The sequence below is a fragment of the Prionailurus viverrinus genome, chromosome B4, assembly GCF_022837055.1.
Source record: "Prionailurus viverrinus isolate Anna chromosome B4, UM_Priviv_1.0, whole genome shotgun sequence".
Taxonomy (NCBI): Eukaryota; Metazoa; Chordata; class Mammalia; order Carnivora; family Felidae; genus Prionailurus; species Prionailurus viverrinus.
In genome coordinates this window covers 101,424,025-101,444,618 of record NC_062567.1, presented here as the reverse complement: position 1 = coordinate 101,444,618, position 20,594 = coordinate 101,424,025, and the positions used below count along the sequence as shown (strand labels likewise).

Below are 20,594 nucleotides of genomic sequence, written 5' to 3'. Positions count from 1 at the left end.
AGAAAATTATATGAAAGACAAGACACGAGGAAGCCTATTTTCAAGCTGCAGTGATGTCACCCTGCAAACCCTGGTCTAATCAATCACAGAAAATATAACTAATTGAAAAACCAATTATAGTATCTGAGAAAACAGTCTTCTTTTCCGAGGATTCTACTTGAAAAATATTCAGAAACCTTCCCTTAGTATGCTATATAAAACCACCCCGAAAAATGGGGAGCAAGCAGGGAATTTACAAGTGGTGTTCTATAAAAGTTCGAATCAGACTTGTTTCAAGCCTAGTAGGTATAGCCAGAGATCCTAAATAAAGATATGCATATGGAATAGTTTCCCCAAGGCACAAAGTGGTGGTATCCTTTAATTGCCCATGCAAGCAACTGTTGCTATCGTTAAGGAGATTTTAAGCTAAAGGGGACCTATTTATTTCTCTCTTGGACCATTTGTCATCTCTTGACTTCCAATCTTGCCCACCACAGCTTTCTCTTTGGAGAAATCAAAGTGATGGAGCTTTCCATCATACTTAGAATAAAATACAGTCTTTATAATGGTGCGCAAGGTCCTATGGAATCTGACTCCCGGAGGCTCCCACAACCTCACCTTCTTCCACTCTCTTCTCATGGCGGGCCTCCGGGTGCCCCATGGTGGTCCAAGTCTGTTCTTGTTCTGGGGCCTCTGTTTCACCTGATTTTCACACAAATGGGAACATGGTTGTCTCCCAGCCTGCATTTGGGTTTGTGTCACTGGGTCATCTCCTCGATGACAAGTAATTTTCTCTGACATACATCTAAAATGGCAGCCCAAGTTACTCTGTAGCATATTTTTCTTTATTTATATGGTATAATTTTTCATTTATGGTGTATTATCTTTTTATTCATAATGTAGCTCCCTAATTAGAATGCAACTTCCCTATGGGAAAAGATTATAATATTCACTACTGCAGTCTATGATGCCCACAGTAGTGCCATATAGATCAGGTGCCCTAAAAGTATGTTTTAATAAATAAATTGACTCCATCATAATTCTAGTCCAGAAAAATGAATTCAAAACAGTCTACTGATTTTGTTGAGTTGACTTTCTAAAAGTCAGAGTTTAGCCACTCTGAAGATAATACAAATCATCTATTAAGAATCTATCAATGAATGATAAAAATAATCAGTTAAGCAAATGTAAGAATAAAAGCCATGAACCAGAATTTCTTCAGGCTTGCGAGAAAGCCAAGTAAGGTAAATGTTATAAGCAGAGTTTTAGCTGAGGCAGGATATAAACCTTCACAGTCAGGCAATGCACTAAAACAAGGAAATTTCTCACCATATTAAAAAATAAAAATTTCCCAGTGTAAAAAGAAACTCACAATGTGGAGGAAACAAGTGATATTTTTGGAAATAATTATTTCTCTCAGACAAGGATTACATTTTTCTTTACTTTTTAATGGATGAGTTACTATTCTTTCTATATAATATGAGAGTATGCTATGAGGTCTGTATTAGACATTGTGTTGGTCTAAAAACAAATACATAAATAAAATATTAACTCTATCTTCAAGGGGTATTACTTTGGCCAAGAAATACGCTAATAAGTAGATATACTAATAAGTAATGTAAAAAGCAAAAATAAACCCATACATGGAGAAAGGTACAAATAAAGTGTTCTGGACTTCAAATCATGGTGAAATAGTTTCTGTTGTAGAGGGAAGTGAAAAGAAGTGAGGTTACACTTCAAACAATCTCAAAAAGTCTGCTGAGAAAATTCAAAGGGAATGGCTGCATTGTTATTTTGGTTGATGTAAAAATTTAATTTGGACATTTGTATTTTGAATACATGACTCTAAACATGGAAAAAGGAAGCTAGGAGATACTAAAATGTTGTTTTCTCATTTAATTAATTCCTGTATTATCTATCAAATTGGTATAATATTTATTTTATTTACATGGAGTATTCTTAGAATCTAATCTAACAAATTTTATTAAGTTGAGAAGTTATTCAAAACAAACTTTTAGCTACAATTTTGATAAAAATGTAAATCAGTAGTTGGTGCCTACTCATGTACAACTTCACATGAAATACAAGAGTCTACTAAAACATATTTTACAACATTGAATTATACAAAATAGCTCACAATTGTTTTTAAATTTTTTAATGTTTATTTATTTTTGAGAGAGAGAGAAAGACAGGGTGTGAGTGAGGGAGGGGCAGAAAGAGAGGGAGACACAAAATCTGAAGCAGGCTCCAGGCTCTGAGCTGTCAGCCCAGAACCTGACACAGGGCTCGAACTCACAAACCACGAGATCATGACCTGAGCAGAAGTCAGATGCTTAGCCGACTGAGCCACCCAGGTGCCTCCAAAATAGCTCACAAAAATTAAGGCTTATGGGAAAATAACACTTAACCAGACCACTCAAAAATCAACATAACTAGAACTCTTTAACATTCATTTAACATAATATCATGTTCAATAGATCATTTACAGCCTTAAACAGTGGAAATAACGCTTCCTGTTTTAAGGTATTCTATCAGAAGGCGTTCGCTTCTAAATATCCTTGCAAAGAATGACCAGTCAAAAGAGCACAGTGTAGACTTCATCATTAACGATTTTTAAAACAGGGGAGAATATTTTCTTAGCTTTAAATTCTGAAAGGCACTTAACTCATCAACACTTGCGCTAAAGGATCTTCATCATTTTTTTCTTGAGGTTTTCAGATATTGAAAAGATGTTCGCTTTAAATTGTGAGAAAGTCCCTGCAACTTGCTAACAAGGTAACAACAATCCAATAGGAGAATGAATGGGCAAAAGATCCAAATGAGCACTCCAGAAAAGTGAAACAAATGGCCAATAAGCACGGGTGAAGGAGCTCAGTTTCAGCAGTCATTAGGGAAAAGCAAATTAAAAGCACAATGTGATACCACCACACATTCACCCAAAAGGCCCAGATTAAAAAAGACTTGGGGTGGGGGTGGGGGGGCGCCTGGGTGGCTCAATTGGTTAGGTGTCTGACTTCAGCTCAGGTCATGATCTCGTAGTATGTGGGTGTGAGCCCTGCGTCAGGCTCTGTGCTAACAGGTCAGAGCCTGGAGCCTGTTCTGGATTCTGTGTCTCCCCACCTCTTTCTCCCCCTCCCCTGCTCTCTCTCTCTCTTTCTCTCTCTCTCTCTCTCTCTCTCTCTCTCTCTCTATATATATATATATATATATCTCAAAAATGGATAAACGTTAAATAATTAAAAAAAGGAAAAAAAAAGACTTGGGATTCTCAATGCCAACTATTGACAACTAGCATTCTCATACACTGCAAGGGGGAATGGTAAATGGGTACAACCAGTCTGGAAAACTATTACACGAAAGAATCTCATGAACAAAAAGTTGAGTAAAAAAAGCCAGACACAAATGAGTGCATCCTATTATTCAATTTATACAAAGTTCAAAAGCAAGGAAATGTCATCATGGATGGTGTATCAATGTCTGCATGATAATCCCATAAAGGCTGAATGAGAAATGACTAACATGAGGCACGGTACGTGCTTCTGGGGGTGGAGATCTTCTGTCTCCTGATCCGGTTATGTGGGTGTGTTCTGTTTGTGAAAAATCCAACACGGTTCTGTGTACTCATCTGAATGTATATTACATTTCATTAAAAGTTGACAAAGTGGCATGCGAGGAAAAAACCTACACAAAACACTGTGAATGAAGTTCAACCTCAAACCAGCATCATTCACGGAATGATGATTCCAGCATCAAGCACGGAAAAGGTAATTCACCTTACAGAGACGTACTTTTTAGCAGAGCCGACTGCAGTACAACTGAAGTTCTTATTGCTTATTTAAGAAGCTTAAAGAACGAAAACTGCGCACGCGCCCTGTTGCATTCTTTCCCCACAACAAGGCAAGTGCTGGCAGGGCTGAATTTCTGCAGGTTTGGCGCATTTTTGCATTTCCAGTTCTTGCTTAAGAAAATGATGATGATGTGACAGACAAAGAAATATCAGATTATCATACCCTGACATACTTCCGGAAGTTGGAAATCACACTTTGAAAAGAGCACCTTAAAGGGCAGAGCTGGAGAAAGGACTTCTCGTGGGACATGACCCTTGATTTCAGAGTAATTTTCTCCTCCAAATTACTCAAACTTCATAATTACAACCACCACTGTAATCATATTTCAAACAATTGCCTTCAGTGGAGATCATCGACACTTTGAGTTTGAATTAAATCAAGAAAATTTGGCACACTCTGGGCTTCCTCAATTCTCCCTGTATATATATATATATATATTCATGAAAATTTCTAGTGGTCACATTTTTATTTAGCAAATAAATAAAAATTCACAATTGTTTGAATACCAAAAATAAAAATAAAAAAATAAAGCAAACTCAGAGGTAATTCGAAATGAAGTTAGAGATAGAGAAAACAAACTCAAAAAAATTAAAGTAGGAATTTCTTAAAATGATGAATACGGTATATAACATATACAGCCAAATACAAACAAAAACTCTCATACACACCCCTTTACTTTGCTGAGGTTTAATATAACCACTAACTTGAAAAGAGCTAGGGACGCCTGGGTGGTGCAGTCAGTTAAGCATCCGACTTCAGCTCAGGTCATGATCTCACGGTTTGTGAGTTCGAGCCCCACATCAGGCTCTGTGCTGACAGCTCGGAGCCTGGAGCCTGCTTCGGATTCTGTGTCTCCCTCTCCCTCTGCCCCTCCCCCACTCGTGCATGGTCTCTCTCTCTCTCTCTCTCTTTCAAATGTAAATAAACATTTAAAAACTTTGTAAAGAGAAGAAAGGAGCTACCAAGAGAAGGACACAATAAGCATATACATTTCTCCTGGAATGCAGACCTGGGTGTAAGTGTGGAAAATTCAAAGAGGAAATATTCATCTTGAACTTCCAAGCCAAATGTAAATAGGCTACAATTCTTCAGAGATAGTAAGAGGTCAGAATTTGCCTAGAAAGAAGTTCAAGTTATATTACTGACCCAATTCAAAGATAAGAAGTTCCCACAATAAAGGAAGTTAGAGTCATTTAAAAATTTCAAATACAGTTTCATTCATTCCTTCATCATTGAACATGTTTGCTATGTACCAGGCACTATTCGGTGAACAGAACAAAAACCCCTTCCCCTTCCTTCCCTGATGGAAAGTACATTCTAGAAGAGGACCCAGCACTAAAGAAGATAGACAAGTAAAATATAAACAAAGGTACTGAGTAATAAGTGGCAAAGTTAAAAAGAAAGTGGAAAAGGAAGATCCGAAGTGATGTGCACATGGGAACATTTGTGTTCAATACGGCCAGGGAAAATCTCATTGAGAAAGTAATACCCAGGTCCTATGAACCATAAGATATCTGGAAGAAAACTATTTCCAGCAGAAGGTAGGTAAGTACAAAGCCTCTAAGTTGGGAGTGGAGCAAGCTGACAGTTGGCTGCATGAGGCAGGGGGCTGCGGTGTGGGATGCAGTGGGGCTGGGGAGTAGGTCACCGGAGGCAATCATGCAGAAGCACAGGTCACAGCGGGGAGCGGCTTTTGCTTTTTTTCTTTCCATGCTCTCAGAATTAAGAACAAATCTGTAGTGCCACACTCAGAGTTCTGGAGAGTCTGGCTCATGGGAGTCCCATCCCCCAACCACTTGTGCTTTCTGCCAAAGCCACTGCGGAGGTGCTAGGATCTCCCTGCCCTGAAGATCTCTGGAGGTGCTATTTCCTCTGTCTGCAGGACTCTCCTGTCCACCACTTCCCTTCCCACTTTTGGTGGTTTGGCAATTTTAGGCACTGATTCTTCCAGAAAGTCTTTCTATGCCATATTAACGGTTGGCTGAACTGCATGTTTTCCCATGTGTTTCCACAGAATATACTACTACCCTCGAACATCACCTTGATCGTGTTTATACGGGTTTCTTAGCTCCTTAAAGTTATGGAATGGTGAATTTAGCTTGTATCCCTTGTTCCTAACAGGGTTTGGCATACAAAGTCAATACTTGTTGAATGAATAAAGAATGGATCTTGAACAAGGTTCAAATCACTATACAAAAATCTTAATAAAGGGTTGTATGAACTATCAGATCTACATAAAAAATGAAAGTTTCGGAAAAGCTCTACTTCTGAATCATTCAGATCTTTTATGTCACTGAAACAATTTAGTCTAACATTTGTCCGTCCGCTAATTAAATAAGAAATGCTAACTAACTTAATCAAGTTTTACATGGCCAGAAACTCCCAGTAGAAATGAGATGGGGGAGGTTAAAACAAGTTCAAGTACAAAGCCACTTCTCTTTGTTTGTTCTCAATGGCATTACCATTAAATCTTTCTTCCTCTGTCTTCTCTACTTAATAAAATAAAGGCCACAGGGAACCAGGAGCAGGTAATCAAAGTCAAGCACAATGCCTCCCTCTTTCCTAACACTTCTTCCTTTAGTACTTTAGAGAAGAAAAGCCTGGGGAATCAGAAGCTGTCAGCAGGTGAGAGAAACAGGCCTTTTAAGTACTTTGATGTCAGGCTAAACTGAAACCAATGAACCAGTACAAACCTCAAAAGGGTCTAAGAGTCCAGACTCCATGTTAGAAAATCAAGATGGGTTAGCAGAAATGCCTCTAAGCAAAATGTGTATTTATCATATACACTCATACAATTGACCAAAAAAAAAAAATAGAAAATGAACAAATTACTTAACTCTTCTTATTTTATGTTTCTCTAAGGCTTTCTCTTAGTTTTTCTTTAGTTTTTTTAATGTTTTTATTTATTTCTGAGAGAAAGAGAGTGTGCAAGCGGGGAAATGCAGAGAGAGCAGGAGACACAGAATCCAAAGCAGGCTCCAGGCTCTGAGCTGTCAGCACAGAGCCCAACATGGGGCTAGAACTCACATACTGTGAGATCATGACCGGAGCTGAAGTTAGATGTTTAGCCGACTAAAGTCTTAGGTGGCCCAGGTTCTCCTAAAGCTTTCCTTTTGACTCTGATGTTTGGTTATGAATCAAATTCAATATTGGCATAGATAATACTGTGTAATATACAAATAAGCTTCCTAATCTGTATACTAATTAAGATTCACCAGTGTCTTAGGCCTTAAATTAATAAAATGAAACTGTGACAATATGCCCAAATCACAGGAATAAGATTTTAATCATAGACAAAACCTCATCTAAAAGCTCAAAACGTAAACCTACAATAAAACACAGAGTATACCAGGTTATCGGGAAATTTCATTATCTCTTCGAATAAAACATGGCTTCAGATGAGTAACAGGGTCATTTGCTAATGGAGTTCTTTCTCCAGGCTCAGTGTGAGCTGTCTCTGTTTAATTCATTCTGAAAATAGAGTTCCCACTTACAGACCAATACAAAGTATCCAACAGTATCTTTGTGGCAGTATTTTGTTTTGTTCTGTGTTGGGCTGTCCAGCATTTGAACTTCCCTCTTATTATCTTGGAATTCCTACTATGAAATCAAAAGAGGAAAAGACATCTCTTTCTCCACTGCCTGGTGCTTTAGGCATGTAACCTAAAATTGGCCACGTAGGTGTTCCTAATATGTCAATCTAGGAGATTAATTCAAGTCAGCAAGTCTAGTTACCAATTTGTAGGTTCTCCTTGAATTTTTACCGCTGCCCCTTCTCTCTTGGGGCTACTTTTTTCTGAATCCAGCTCTTCAGTCTTCCCTTTTCATGAATTCCTCTTATATTTACTTCAGCTGAAGCTGGCATTTGTTGATACAACCAGGCTGAGACCCAGCTTGAGCAAAACTAGTTTAAATTTTCTCTTAATTGTTTGCAACAACTCAGGATTGAGACATTGGATTGTCCCAGTTGCCTTTTTTGAAATCTCTTAGAAAAATAAACAAGAATATTGCTAACATAAAAGGGTATAATTTCAGAGAGTCAAGGAAAGTTGACCAGATTTTCTAAAAATCCAGCACAAACACCAAATAGGTTTAAAAAGCAAAAGAAGAGAATGTGTTTCCACAAGCCCTAACTTAAAAGCAAATGCTTCCAAACCCTACTGTGACACACTTTGCCCAATCAGTAGTTCTCAACTAGTAACCATTTTGCCACCCAGGGGACATTTAGCAAGGTTTGGAGACATTTTGGTCATCACAACTGCTGGAGGGGTGCTACTGGCATCTAATGGTTAAAGACCAGGAATGCTGCTAAACATCATACAATGTACATACCAGCACCCCACAGCAAAGAATTCTCTGCTTTAAAAATGTCAACAGTGTCAAGGTTGAGAAGCCCTGCCCTGTACTATTATCTCCCTTTAAATCAATATAAGTAAATGTCCCACAGAATACGTGTTACATAGTCCACAATACCCAAATCCTTTTATAATTACTTGTGAAACCTCATTTCCACCCTAATGTTCAAAGAAAATCTCATGGGGTACCTGGGTAGCTTAGTTGGTTGAGCGACCGACTTTGGCTTAGGTCATGATCTCAGGGTTCCTGAGTTCGAGCCCTATGTCGGGCTCTATGCTGACAGCTCGGAGTCTGGAGCCTGTTTCATATTCTGTGTCTCCCTCTCTCTCTCTCTCTGCCCCTCCACTGCTTGTGCATGTGTGCTCTCTCTCTCTCTCTCTCTCTCAAAAAAGAAAGAAAGAAAGAAAGAAAGAAAGAAAGAAAGAAAGAAAGAAAGAAAGAAAGAAAGAGTGAGTCTCATAATTCATCTGTCAGTATTATAATTCACCCAAGAACTAAATAGATAGAAAAGAACAACAAAAAGGAACAAATAAGGGAAAGGCACAGTATGTAAAAAGACCTGTAAAGGGTCAGGAGTGCCTAAGGGCAAGACAGGATCCCCAGGGTGAAGAAGAATTGTGTTTATGGCAAAGAATATCTGGAAATAAAGCTTGCAGAAATGCTGTGATCAGATTCCAAATGTCTTCTACATCACAGGAGTCTAGATTATACTAAGTAGTAGTAATTTTTTTAAATGTTTATTTACTTATTTTGAGAGAGAGACAGAGGGAGAGAGAGAATCACAAGCAGGCTCCACTATGTCAGCACGGAGCCCAACACGGGACTCGATCCCACCAACCTTGAGATCATGACTTGAGCTGAAATCAAGAGTTGGACGCTTAACAGACTGAGCCACCCAGGCACCCCTAAGTAACAGTAATTTTTAAGGAAAACATTTTTAACTAGTTGTTCCTTAGGGAGAAAACTCTGGTGTCACACTAGGTGGTGATCTAACGTGAGAGGAGGCTGGTCATCGGGAGGTTGGGAGAGGCTGCTGAACTGGTACAAGAGCTGAGAGGAGCCAGGCTGACAGGATGGCAACATGGGTGGAAGCAGAGGCCAGGAGAGGATTTGAACATATTCTTAGAGTCTTGCTCACCTCTCCCTGTAAAATGAGTATTCTCCAGTACCATAACATATAAATATAAGGGATAAAAACTCAATTAGTTAACATACCTCTATTTTTTCCAATGTGCATCAAAAGAAAAGCAAAGTAACACATGTCAGTGAATTAAGTGAATTAAAGTTTGAACAATATGAATGCGTTTTAAGGAATTTCGATAGCATTTCCAAACAGCATATACAGAAAGTGTATGATATTACCTGCTCCAGAACTTCTTTGTAGGTAATAGTTGCTTTAGTATCAGTAACAGGACTGTCATAGATGATAGCAATCTTATCTCCTTGACCATTTTCAATATGACGATCAACGGCATTGTAACAAATGTTAAGCATTCCTTCCACAAACCTGAAAAATTGGAAGGTAAAGGTTAATAATTCTTTCCAAAATATATTGTTGCTTAACTAGGTTGTATATTTCTAGTTTGGCAGCGCTGCCCTTAAATTAGTGCTTCCCGTGGCACACATGCAATGCCAGGTAATATCTAGAAAGTAGACATTTAAGACGGTACAGAAGTGACATCTTTGTTTTCATATGTGTTTGCTTTTATGTGCACTAGAAAAAAAATATACCTCACACTTCAAGGTGACAGCTTTGTAGATTTTATTGCTTAGGATGGAACGACAGTATAGACACCAAAATAATCTACGTGAAATGGATGAAATGAATTGTATGTAAGTACAGCGCAGCCCACGGAAGCATTAGGCTGAGAGAACAAATGGCAGATGTATGACTGAGTTTGGGTAACTGCTGTAAACAGACCAGCTTACTGGAGAATTCAATTCTCCTTTAAAAGAGCTACACACACACACACACACACACACACACACACACACACACACACACACATATTTGTTTCCATTAAGTGGGATGCCTCCAATTGCCCAAATGGATAAGCTCTATTCTGCATGTTTGAAATGCTCCATAATTTGAATAAAGTATGGACATGAATATAACATTTTAATTAATTTTTTCAAAAACTTTTGCAATTTCGTACTTTTCATCTCCCAATTTATCAATGCCTTCCTCTGAAAACACAGACATCATGTAGATGGATGGAGATAATGTTTTGAAAAATATAGCTCATTTTTTTTCCAAAAGAAAAAGTTTTGCATTTGCCCCTTCTCTAGGAGGAGGGGATTAAACCAAAGCATACAAGGACAGTAATGGTCTATTTGTCCCAACATCAGGCTAGCAAATATCATAACAATGCAAAATAACAGGAAAAAAAAAACATTGAAGCAAGAAGAAAAAGTCCTGTCAGCAGAACATCACCTTCAGGTCTTCACCCAAAAAGCCCTATGTGAAATGAGGCAGTGAATTAAAAGCAGCTATAGATACAGTGGCAGCATTAAGAAATAACACATAGAGAACGCAACAGGAGGAGGGATCACTTACTCAGGGTCAAATGACCCTATATACGTCAATAACCCGAATATGACTACCTGACAGCATAGCACAAGGAGCAGTTAATGTAAAGATTCTGAATCACCAAGTGTGAAAGATTCAATGTTTGTTCAAAAATACCGTCTCTTCCCCTTGCCCCACCTCCACGAGTGGAGAATACTTCCCTTGTTTGGGGCTCATGCAGGTGACTGTGCTTTGGCCAAAGAGTTGACATAAGTCAAGCAGAGGTGTGAAGGCACCTGTGCCTGCTCTCCTTCACCTCTACTTTCTCCAGAAGAGCCTCCTTCACCTCTACTTTCTCCAGAAGAGCCTCCTTCACCTCTACTTTCTCCAGAAGAGCCTCCTTCACCTCTACTTTCTCCAGAAGAGCCTCCGGGTGTCTGTGACTGCTGCCTCCTCGGCCTAGTATCCAAAGCAAATATTTGCAGGTGGAGGAGAGCCCAAGAAGCAGGAAGTGTAGCCCAGTCGGATACATGTCTAGGAGCAACGTTTCCAGTCATCTGACCCCATGACAACCTAGAGATACATGGAAATAACTGCCGAATATGTTATGATTTGGACATTTGGTATGATGATTTGACATGCAGCATAATTGTGGCTTTAATTAGCTAACATGCCAAGAAAAAAGATAGTTTGCTCAATGTTTTGTATCAGAAAGAAGAAAAGATGTTCTATGGAATTTTCCCACAAGAATATTTATTTGTATTGTTTTTGTTTTTGTTTCTGAAAAGAACACGTTTCAGACACATGGACTATTGGCTTGCTGGAATACTTCTTGATGTTGTTATTATTGTCCTTCTCTTTATCTACAACTTCTACTCTACCACTCTGTGCTCAACAGTTAATTACACTCATGACATTGCACAATAAAGAGGCCCTCTCAATACCAAAGATTGATGAAGGATTCACTTTATCATTTGCTGACTATTCTCCTACCTCTTCTTCCTTCTCAATATCTTTCACGGAGTCTGCTTCCTCTGCCAGATCTTTGACAGTGATCCCCAAGGTTCCATATCCATCCCTTGGCTCACTCTGCATACCCTCCCTGGGCGATCTTAATACTCATATGGCTTTAACTTCCATCCTCAGCTCCAGCCCTGGCCTCCTTTCTGAGCTCCATACTCTTATAGCCAACAGTCTGCTGGACATTGAAGGGAGTCCAGAATGAACCTCCCCAAAACATGCTACTTTGGAATGTAGGTTATTTTGGGTAGAAGACAATCAAGTACCAAGACTCAGGAAGACTTTTTAACCTCCCCTCTTTATTGATGCTAAGAATTTAGATAGAGGGCCTAGTCCAAGGAAAGGCTTATCACTGAAGATAAGTACAAAGAGTATGGGCTGGGCATGGTAGGGGTGGAGTGGGGAGTGGAGAGTACTTGGCAGGGCCTATTTGTTCAATTCCTCTCTGTATCCCGTGGCCTTTGCATGGCATGGCAAACGTTTGTTTACCAAACGCTTGCTCCTCCCATCTTCCTGTGAACTGTCTTCCTTCCCTTTGAAGCTCTAGGCCCCTACCCCCTTCTCCTTAGCTCAGGATAGCATATAAACCTCAACGGTCTCTCTTCAAACCTCTCATGTCTGTGTGAGACTCCCATACATCCAAAATTAATTTTTCTCCTATTAATTTCACTTTACGTCAATTTAATTAATAGATCAGCCAAAAGAACGATGAAGGATACAGGATTTCCTCTCCAACAACATCTATTTGGAAAGAATAACATGTCCAAAACAGTAGTCATTTTTGCCCTATCTCAACCCATAGCCCCATGCCAAATGCAAACCTTCCCCTTCTCTGTTTTCCATATTTCAAGGAACCACCTTGCACCCAAGGACCTGAATTAGAAACCCCACAGTCAGATTTGACCCCTCATTCTCTACATTCAGTTGGGTACATGTAACATTACATTAGTCTCTGTAAATATTCAGTTCTCTCATTCACAACCTGGGTTAGAATTACTGCCTCCTAATTAATCCTCCTGCCCCAGGCCTTACCCTATCCTCTCAAGTCATCTCTCTATGCTATTAGAATGTTTTTCCTCAATAAGTCAAACTGAGAAAGACAAATTTCATGATTTCACTCAAATGCAGAATCTAAAAGGCAAAACAAATGAATAAATAAACAAACAAAAAGGAGAATCAGACCTATAAATATAGAGAACAAACTGATGGTTGCCAGAGGGAAGGAGGTGGGGGATGTGTGAAAGGGAGTGGGAGATACAGGCTTCCAGTTATGTAACGAAGTCACAAAGATGAAAAGCGCAGCCTAGGCAATGTAGGTAATGATACAATAGCATTTTACAACGACAGAAGGTAGTTCCACATGTAGTGAGTGAGCATAGTATAACGTATAAATTGAATCACTATGCCGTACACCTGAAACTAATATAAATTGTGTGTCAACAATACTCAAATTAAAAAAAAAGTTTTTAAAGAATGTTTTTCCTCATAAATGTTCTCATACCATTTGGTGCTCAAAGTCATTTACTACTGTTGCATGAAGTTCAGAATAAAAACTATGTATCTTTAGATGGCATGCAAAGACCATTCATCTCAGCTTTATTTCTCCTCATCCAACTTCCCACACTCCAGCTCTAATGAATTATAAAATCTGTATTTCCTGAATCCGCTCAGCTGCAGATTCTTTCTGTGACTGTTCTCCACCTTTACCTTTACTCCACCTTTACCTCCCCCAAGCAGTTCCAAAGCCCTATGCACACATCTCTACCACAGTACTTATCACATTGTATTAACAATTGGTCTACCTACTGATATATTTCCCTCATTATACTGTAATCTACCTTACAGCAGAGAAAATGCCTTATTCTCCTTATAGTCCTAGTGATGTCGGAGTGTGGGGCAAGCTGAGGGCAAAACACAGGCTAACAGCAACCTCCCCACCAAGTGGAATGTGTGATATTCCTCAGACACTCCTGGCTATACTCAAGAACAAAGGAAAGGGGTTTTAAATGCTTGCCATGGGAATGTGGGAAACTAAGGCAAATGAAAAATTAAATTCCCTTCCTGCCTACAGCCCATTGACAAGTCCTTGAAGCTGGCGGAGTGACCTCCCTCTCGAAGCCCAGCTGCCTGGATGATGACACTTTTAGGAGCAAAAGAGAATCTTGGTTTAACATTATCCCAACCTTGAAGATCCTGTAAGTCTACTTGCTTTGGCTCAACTGCCCCCAAGACATATGCTGGCAATCGTACTCCAAGATTATGGCCCCCCAATATGCATCTGAAGGGTCTCATGACTGAGGTTTTACTAAACAGTAATAAATGGAATTTCGCTACCAACAGCTAGCCCCTCAAGGTCTTGGAAATCTTGCTTCCAAAATTCCTTAGAGACTTACTCTATCCCTGACCCCCCGTCTCCCAACCTGAGGGTAGAGAGCTGCTCTTCTGCCCAAGTGTCCTATCCCCATGCTTTAATAACATCACCTTTTGCATCAAAGACTTCTTCAAGAATTCTTTCTTGGCTGTTGGCTCCAGATCACCCCACCATCACCCCAAAACTTCATCACTAGGATCTACTATAGAAGCTCTTCTGTATTTGGATGCAGTATATATTTGATAAATCAATGAATAAAAATATTAGTAGGTGTTCAAGAAACATTGGATTTAGAATCCAGCTAGAGTAGCCAGGGTAGTTTTTACTAACTCATTTTAAAGTTGAGAGAACAGAGACTTAAAAAGAATAATTCCCAGGACATTTGGCAAGAAATTCAAGAATGCCACACTTGTAACCCAAATCTTTAGGCATCTAGACGTGTATCATTATTCACATCATATTAATTCACTCATTTATCAATTATTTATTTACTATCATCAAGTTCACAGATTCTTTCCTCTGTGGTCTCCATTCTGCTATTGAGCCAATTCAGAGAATTTTTATTTTGGTAAATGTATTTTTCAGCTCTAAAATTTCCACTTGGTTCTTTTTTGTATCTTTAATTTCTTTGCTGAAGCTTTCTATTTCTTTTATTGAGGCTTTTTTTTTTAACATTTTATTTATTTTTGAGACAGAGAGAGAGAGAGCATGAACAGGGGAGGGTCAGAGAAAGAGGGAGACACAGAATCCGAAACAGGCTCCAGGCTCTGAGCTGTCAGCACAGAGCCCGACGCGGGGCTCGAACCCACGGACCGCGAGATCATGACCCGAGCCGAAGTCGGACGCTCAACCGACTGAGCCACCCAGGCGCCCCTATTGAGGCTTTTAAAAAATATATTTTGTGTATGTTTATAATTATTTGTTGAAGCATTTTCATGATGGCTGCTTTAAAGTCCTTATCAGAGTGTTCCAATCTCTGTGTCATCTCAGTTTCGGCGAGTGATTTAGGGTTGTATCCTGGACATCGTGGGCATCTTACTGAGACTGTGGAGCTTATTTAAAGATTCTATTTAAATTCCAGACCTCCTCTAACACTGTGTCAATGGAGGAGAGGGACGTCTCATTACTCCCAGGTACAGGTGTGTTAGTCCCTGTTCCCCTAATGGCCTCTTTTGACACTGGTGGGCATGAGGGGTATCTCATTACTGCCAGACTAGGGTAAAAGTTCAGGATCCCACTAGGCTTCCATGACACTGGCTAAGAGCAGGGGAAATATGTACAAGTTTAGTATACAGGTTACTATACCCTAGGGTTTCTTTTTGAAGGATACCCTTACAGAAGTTTTGAAAATTTTAAGGGCTCCCTTTAGGAGGGCAGAAAGGAAATTCAGAGGGAAGGGCCTGCCAACAGTGTTAAACAAGAACTGCCACAGGAGATGACAAATTGGCATGGCTCCAGAGGTGGTAAGAGTTAGTGCATATACCACTATAAACTGGCTCAATTAAAGATTGGTTTAGTGTGGTTGACTGGACCAAGTGACCTGCAAGGGGCCTTCCGGCTCAAAGATTTGATTATTCCACTATGACAAGATTCTTATTTCATTTTAACTCAAATCATTTTAGTAAAGGTCAACTGAAAGCCTTCTATGTGATAGCTCCTCATTGTCCCTTGTAAATTCATGAGTAGGTTCCAAAGGGTTTGTCTCCCCAGATTATTAAAATAACTGATGCCCCCCTCTAGACAACTGAGAAAATAACTTTAGAGTATTTTCTCTTATTTTTTATATATGTAAATAGTTTGCCTCTATGTTTAAGATTGCATTATGAGCTTTTCCCAAGAGCCTGAAAATTAAAAAAAAACAACAACAACACATTTAATGACGGCATCATATTACATTCAATGGCTATTCAATAATAAAGTTAACTCTGTATTGTTGCAAATTGCCTTTCATAATATTGTCATTATTTTAAATGATCCTGAAATGATGTTTCTTACAGAGAAATATTGGTTACATTGTTTTTTTATTACATTTGCAGGCAAATGTCATTCCTACAATCAAACACATACATCAAATAATTAAATTCCTTCTGGAAATATTGAATCAATTTATATTACAATCAGCATTACCTGAAATTCCATTTTATCACACTCCTCCAAATACAGATTATTCTCAATCTTCTTCAATTTGAGAATTGAAAAATAGTTTCAATTTTAGTTTCTCTGGTTACTGGTATTAAGTATAATGTCTTACCAAGTTTTAAAAGCACTTTATATAGAACATTAGACTTAAGTCTGACACTATTACAAATTATTTTCTCAATTTATTCACTAATTTTAATTCATGCCATTTCCTGATATAAAAATATTTTAAATTTGTTAGGGTGCCTGGGTGGGTCAGTTGGTGAAGCGTCCTACTGCTGATTTTTGCTCAGGACATGATCTCATGGTTCATGCCATCAAACCCCATGTCAGATTCTGCGTTGACAGTGCAGGGTCTGCTTGGAATTCTCTCACTCTCTCTCTCTCTCTCTCTACCCCTCCCTCCCTCCATCTCTCTCAAAATAAATAAACATTTTAAAACTATCTGAAATTTGCATATAGTCAAATACTCATCATTTTCCTTTACAATTTCTTTGTCTAAGAAACTTCATACTACTCTCTTCTGGTTTCAGTTTTTATATTGATCTTTGATATGAGCCAATAAATATTCATACATGTATAAAACTTGTAGGTAATACATGTTATACAGAATATATTATACATATGTATTGTAGGACAACTGTGCATGTATACATATTATGCACATGTACATAATATACGTGTGTGTGTGTATACACACATATTCAAAAGTTCTGGCTACAAAGAACCTTCAAATCACATAAGAGACATCTACACATAGATGTATCACATGACGTCTGTGTGTGTGTGTGTGTTGATATATATATATGTATATATATACATATATATATATTAAATGATAGTACAATTATATTTATTTATCCTTAGTCAATTTTACAAGCATCAATGTTTGACTAATGCTTACTGTCCTCATTTTTTTATGATGTTTCATTCTTCCCATATGTATTATGCATACATACTCATATATATATATATATATATATATATATATATATATCAGAGTCTCTGTCAAGGCTATGTAGTTTCTAGCTATAACTACTGGAATGTTCTGTCAGTAGAGTCTTGTGAATAGTTCTCTCTTTAAACTCAGTCAGCTTTAAGTTCTGTTGAAGAAAGAAAGGAAAAAAACCTCATATTCTATTCTACCCCATCTCTGCCCTGAATTCCTTCTGCAGAAAATTGAAAGAAATCTGAATGCACCCCACAGCTCACTCGAAAAACAGAAAAAAATATAAAACTGAAATGAAATTGATAGCAGCAGTGGAACCACTAGAAATGGAGTGACCACGAGATCACAGCAGTGGCAAATTTGGGGACTACATGAAGCAAACAGAAGCAGAATGACTGCTAAACCCAGAAGTCATGCCAAACAGGGCGGATGCGGGTGTACTCCTGACATGGAAAGATTTCCATGACATCTTAGATACTATTAGTTAGATTAAAGAAAGAAAATAATGTGTAGAAAAATTATGTAACCATACTATAGAATACATTTATGGGGAAACTATAAACCCCAAGCAGGTAATTAAAAGGCTCGTTAAAAGGCTCTCAATAGAACTCTGAACTATTTCCAAGATCAGAGGCAACAAGGAATAAAAAACAGGCCATAAATGTTTGGATGTATTATTAACACATAAGCCACACCTACATACATGTCGCACAAACTTTCACCAGCCCAGAGGCTAACTTTCTGAAACAAGTTTCTGCATGAATGATCTAGGAGTAGGACAAGAACAAGGTTCTATATAATTTCCAGGAGGCCTAGGAACCGCACATACCATTGCCACCTGGAAATCCCCTCTTTTCTCTCAATCACAGTAAGAAGGATTTAAGTAACCAAAATCTACATTTACTGACACATGAACTAAGATCCTTACCTGGATTCTGAGATGTACTCCACTTAGCTACCTGAACCTGGCCACTCAGATGAGTGTGTGCGTGTGTGTGTGTGTGTGTGTGTGTGTGTGTGTGTGTAGGTGTTCATGTAGGTGTGTATGAACATATATATGAAAAAGAGGACAGCATAAAGCTGAGATGCAGGAAAGGCATATTGCCAACGTAAATAACAAGGGGAAAGGCATATTTTTAACTTCAACAATATCTAAAGTGTACCTAAAAATCAATACAGAAAAAATTAAAAACCCAGTAGGTAAAGAATCTCAGCACACCATCCATAGAGGAAAAAAATGATAATGGTCAATAAGCAAAAAAAGATGATGCTCAGCTTCACTGACAATCAGGAAAATGAACATTAAAACAATAATAATATTCCATTTCTCCCCATTGGATTGATACAAAGATACAATACACAGTAGTGTTACCTTAGCCAAAGCAAGTTGCCTGTATGTTTATCTCTGTGCTTGTAGAAAAGCACAAGAAGGTGGGGCGCCTGGATGACTCAGTTGATTAAGCATCCGACTTTAGCTCAGGTCATGAGCTCACGGTTCAGGGGCTCAAGCCCCACATCAGGCTCTGTGCTGAGAGCTCAGAGCCTGGAGCCTGCTTGGAGTTCTGTGTCTCCCTCTCTCTCTCAGCCCCTCCCCCACTCGCTGTCTGTCTGTCTCTCTCTCAAAAATAAACATAAAAAATTTTTTAAAAAATAAAAAATAAAAGCACAAGAAAGATGTACAAGATCTAAATGTACAAGAGAAGTAAAGTTGGGTAAAAGAAAAATTGAGGTGCAAAACAGAAAAGAATAGTCTATATTTTTCTGTAATAAATACTTCTGTGTGATTTGATTTTTACCAATATTCTTTTATGTATTAAATATATTTTAATAAAAATACAAATTTTAATAGAAGATTGCTTGGCTCTTGGATTGACCGAATCATCAACTCTATATCATTATAACTGCCACTAATGAAAAAAAAAAATTTAATTAATTAATTAATTAGAACATCTCTTTTCAATTTTCTTCTGGTAAAAAGGAGTATTTCTTATACTTATGACAACATCTAAACTCAGTTTTAAAAAACTAAAACGGGCCATCAAATTTTTGCTTTTCCTTTTTATTTATTTTTCTCACCAGAATCAACCTCAAGCAGATATATAGAAATACTAAGAATGGCTAGACAGAACCTTCAAATCACATAGACAGATCTACTATAAATCTGTGTTCATCAATCTTGCTTGCTGCCCACTGTCATTTTGGTTGCCCTCATTCCAGGCGCTTGTAACACTGCACTAGAAATGAGGCACGGCCACGAAGTTTGCTGTGGCCCATGACGTGGCTACAGAAATAATGCAAGAAGTCTTTAAGATTCAGTGTGTGTTTTCCACATTTCCTTCTCTGTGTCACAAGGACCAGTGACATTCCAAATGGTGACAGCACTGTCGACCTGTATTTTTTTAAGTTTATGTATTTATTTTGAGAGAGAGAGAGAGAAAGAGAGGGAGAGAGAGGGAGGGGCACAGAGGGAGAGAAAGAGGGAATCCCAAGCCATCCAGCCTGATAGCCAATGGCTGACAGCCATTGGGCTGTCAGCACACAGCCCAATTTAGGGTTTGAACTCACGAACCATGAGATCATGTCCTGGGCTGAAATCAAGAGCCAGATGCTCAACTGACTGAGCCACCCAGGTGTCCCCAACCTGTATTCTTGTGTGAACACGGATGATATGAAACAAATTTGCTGCGTAATCAAAGATACATTTACATGAGTGAGATACACCTGGGCTATTTTAAACCAGGGATATTTGAAAGCTGTTTACTCCTACAGCACAGCCTAGTCTATTCCGACTGAGAGAAAAGTCCCCAGACCCATCTATTTTGGCAAACTCACACAAACTTTAAAATTGTCATAGTTTACAATTTTAGAGGCAGAGGGATACATTCCAGGGCAAAAGAAATGAGTGTAATCACAGCTGGTATAATTATGTAGTCACTATAGAATTGTTAGATGTCCCTGAAAAGAAGTCAAGGTGCACCATCATCTGTGTCTGAGCTCAGAGAGGTGGAGCTGAAAGGCTTCAGAAGGAGCTCCTTTAAGAAGAAAGCTCTTGGGGGGCGCCTGGGTGGCGCAGTCGGTTAAGCGTCCGACTTCAGCCAGGTCACGATCTCGCGGTCCGTGAGTTCGAGCCCCGCGACGGGCTCTGGGCTGATGGTTCAGAGCCTGGAGCCTGTTTCCAATTCTGTGTCTCCCTCTCTCTCTGCCCCTCCCCCGTTCATGCTCTGTCTCTCTCTGTCCCAAAAATAAATAAATGTTGAAAAAAAAATTAAAAAGAAAAAAAAGAAGAAAGCTCTTGGGGCACCTGGGTGGCTCAGTTGGTTAAGTATCAGACTCTTGATTTTGGCTCAGGCCATGATCCCAGGGTCGTGGGATCAAGTCCTGCACTGAGCTCTACAATGACAGCACAGAGTCTGTTTGGAATTC

The 20,594-nt window shown here is 38.9% G+C and overlaps 1 protein-coding gene across 1 annotated transcript in view; it reads right to left on the bottom strand.

Moving 5' to 3' along the window:
* The window catches only part of ACSS3 (acyl-CoA synthetase short chain family member 3), a 156,685-nt gene that overhangs the window by 112,371 nt on the left and 23,720 nt on the right, over positions 1-20,594 (bottom strand). Inside the window, exon 2 of the mRNA XM_047868607.1 lies at positions 9,546-9,690. Within this exon, the coding sequence (XP_047724563.1) occupies positions 9,546-9,690 (145 nt within the window). The remainder of the gene's footprint in view (positions 1-9,545; positions 9,691-20,594) is intronic.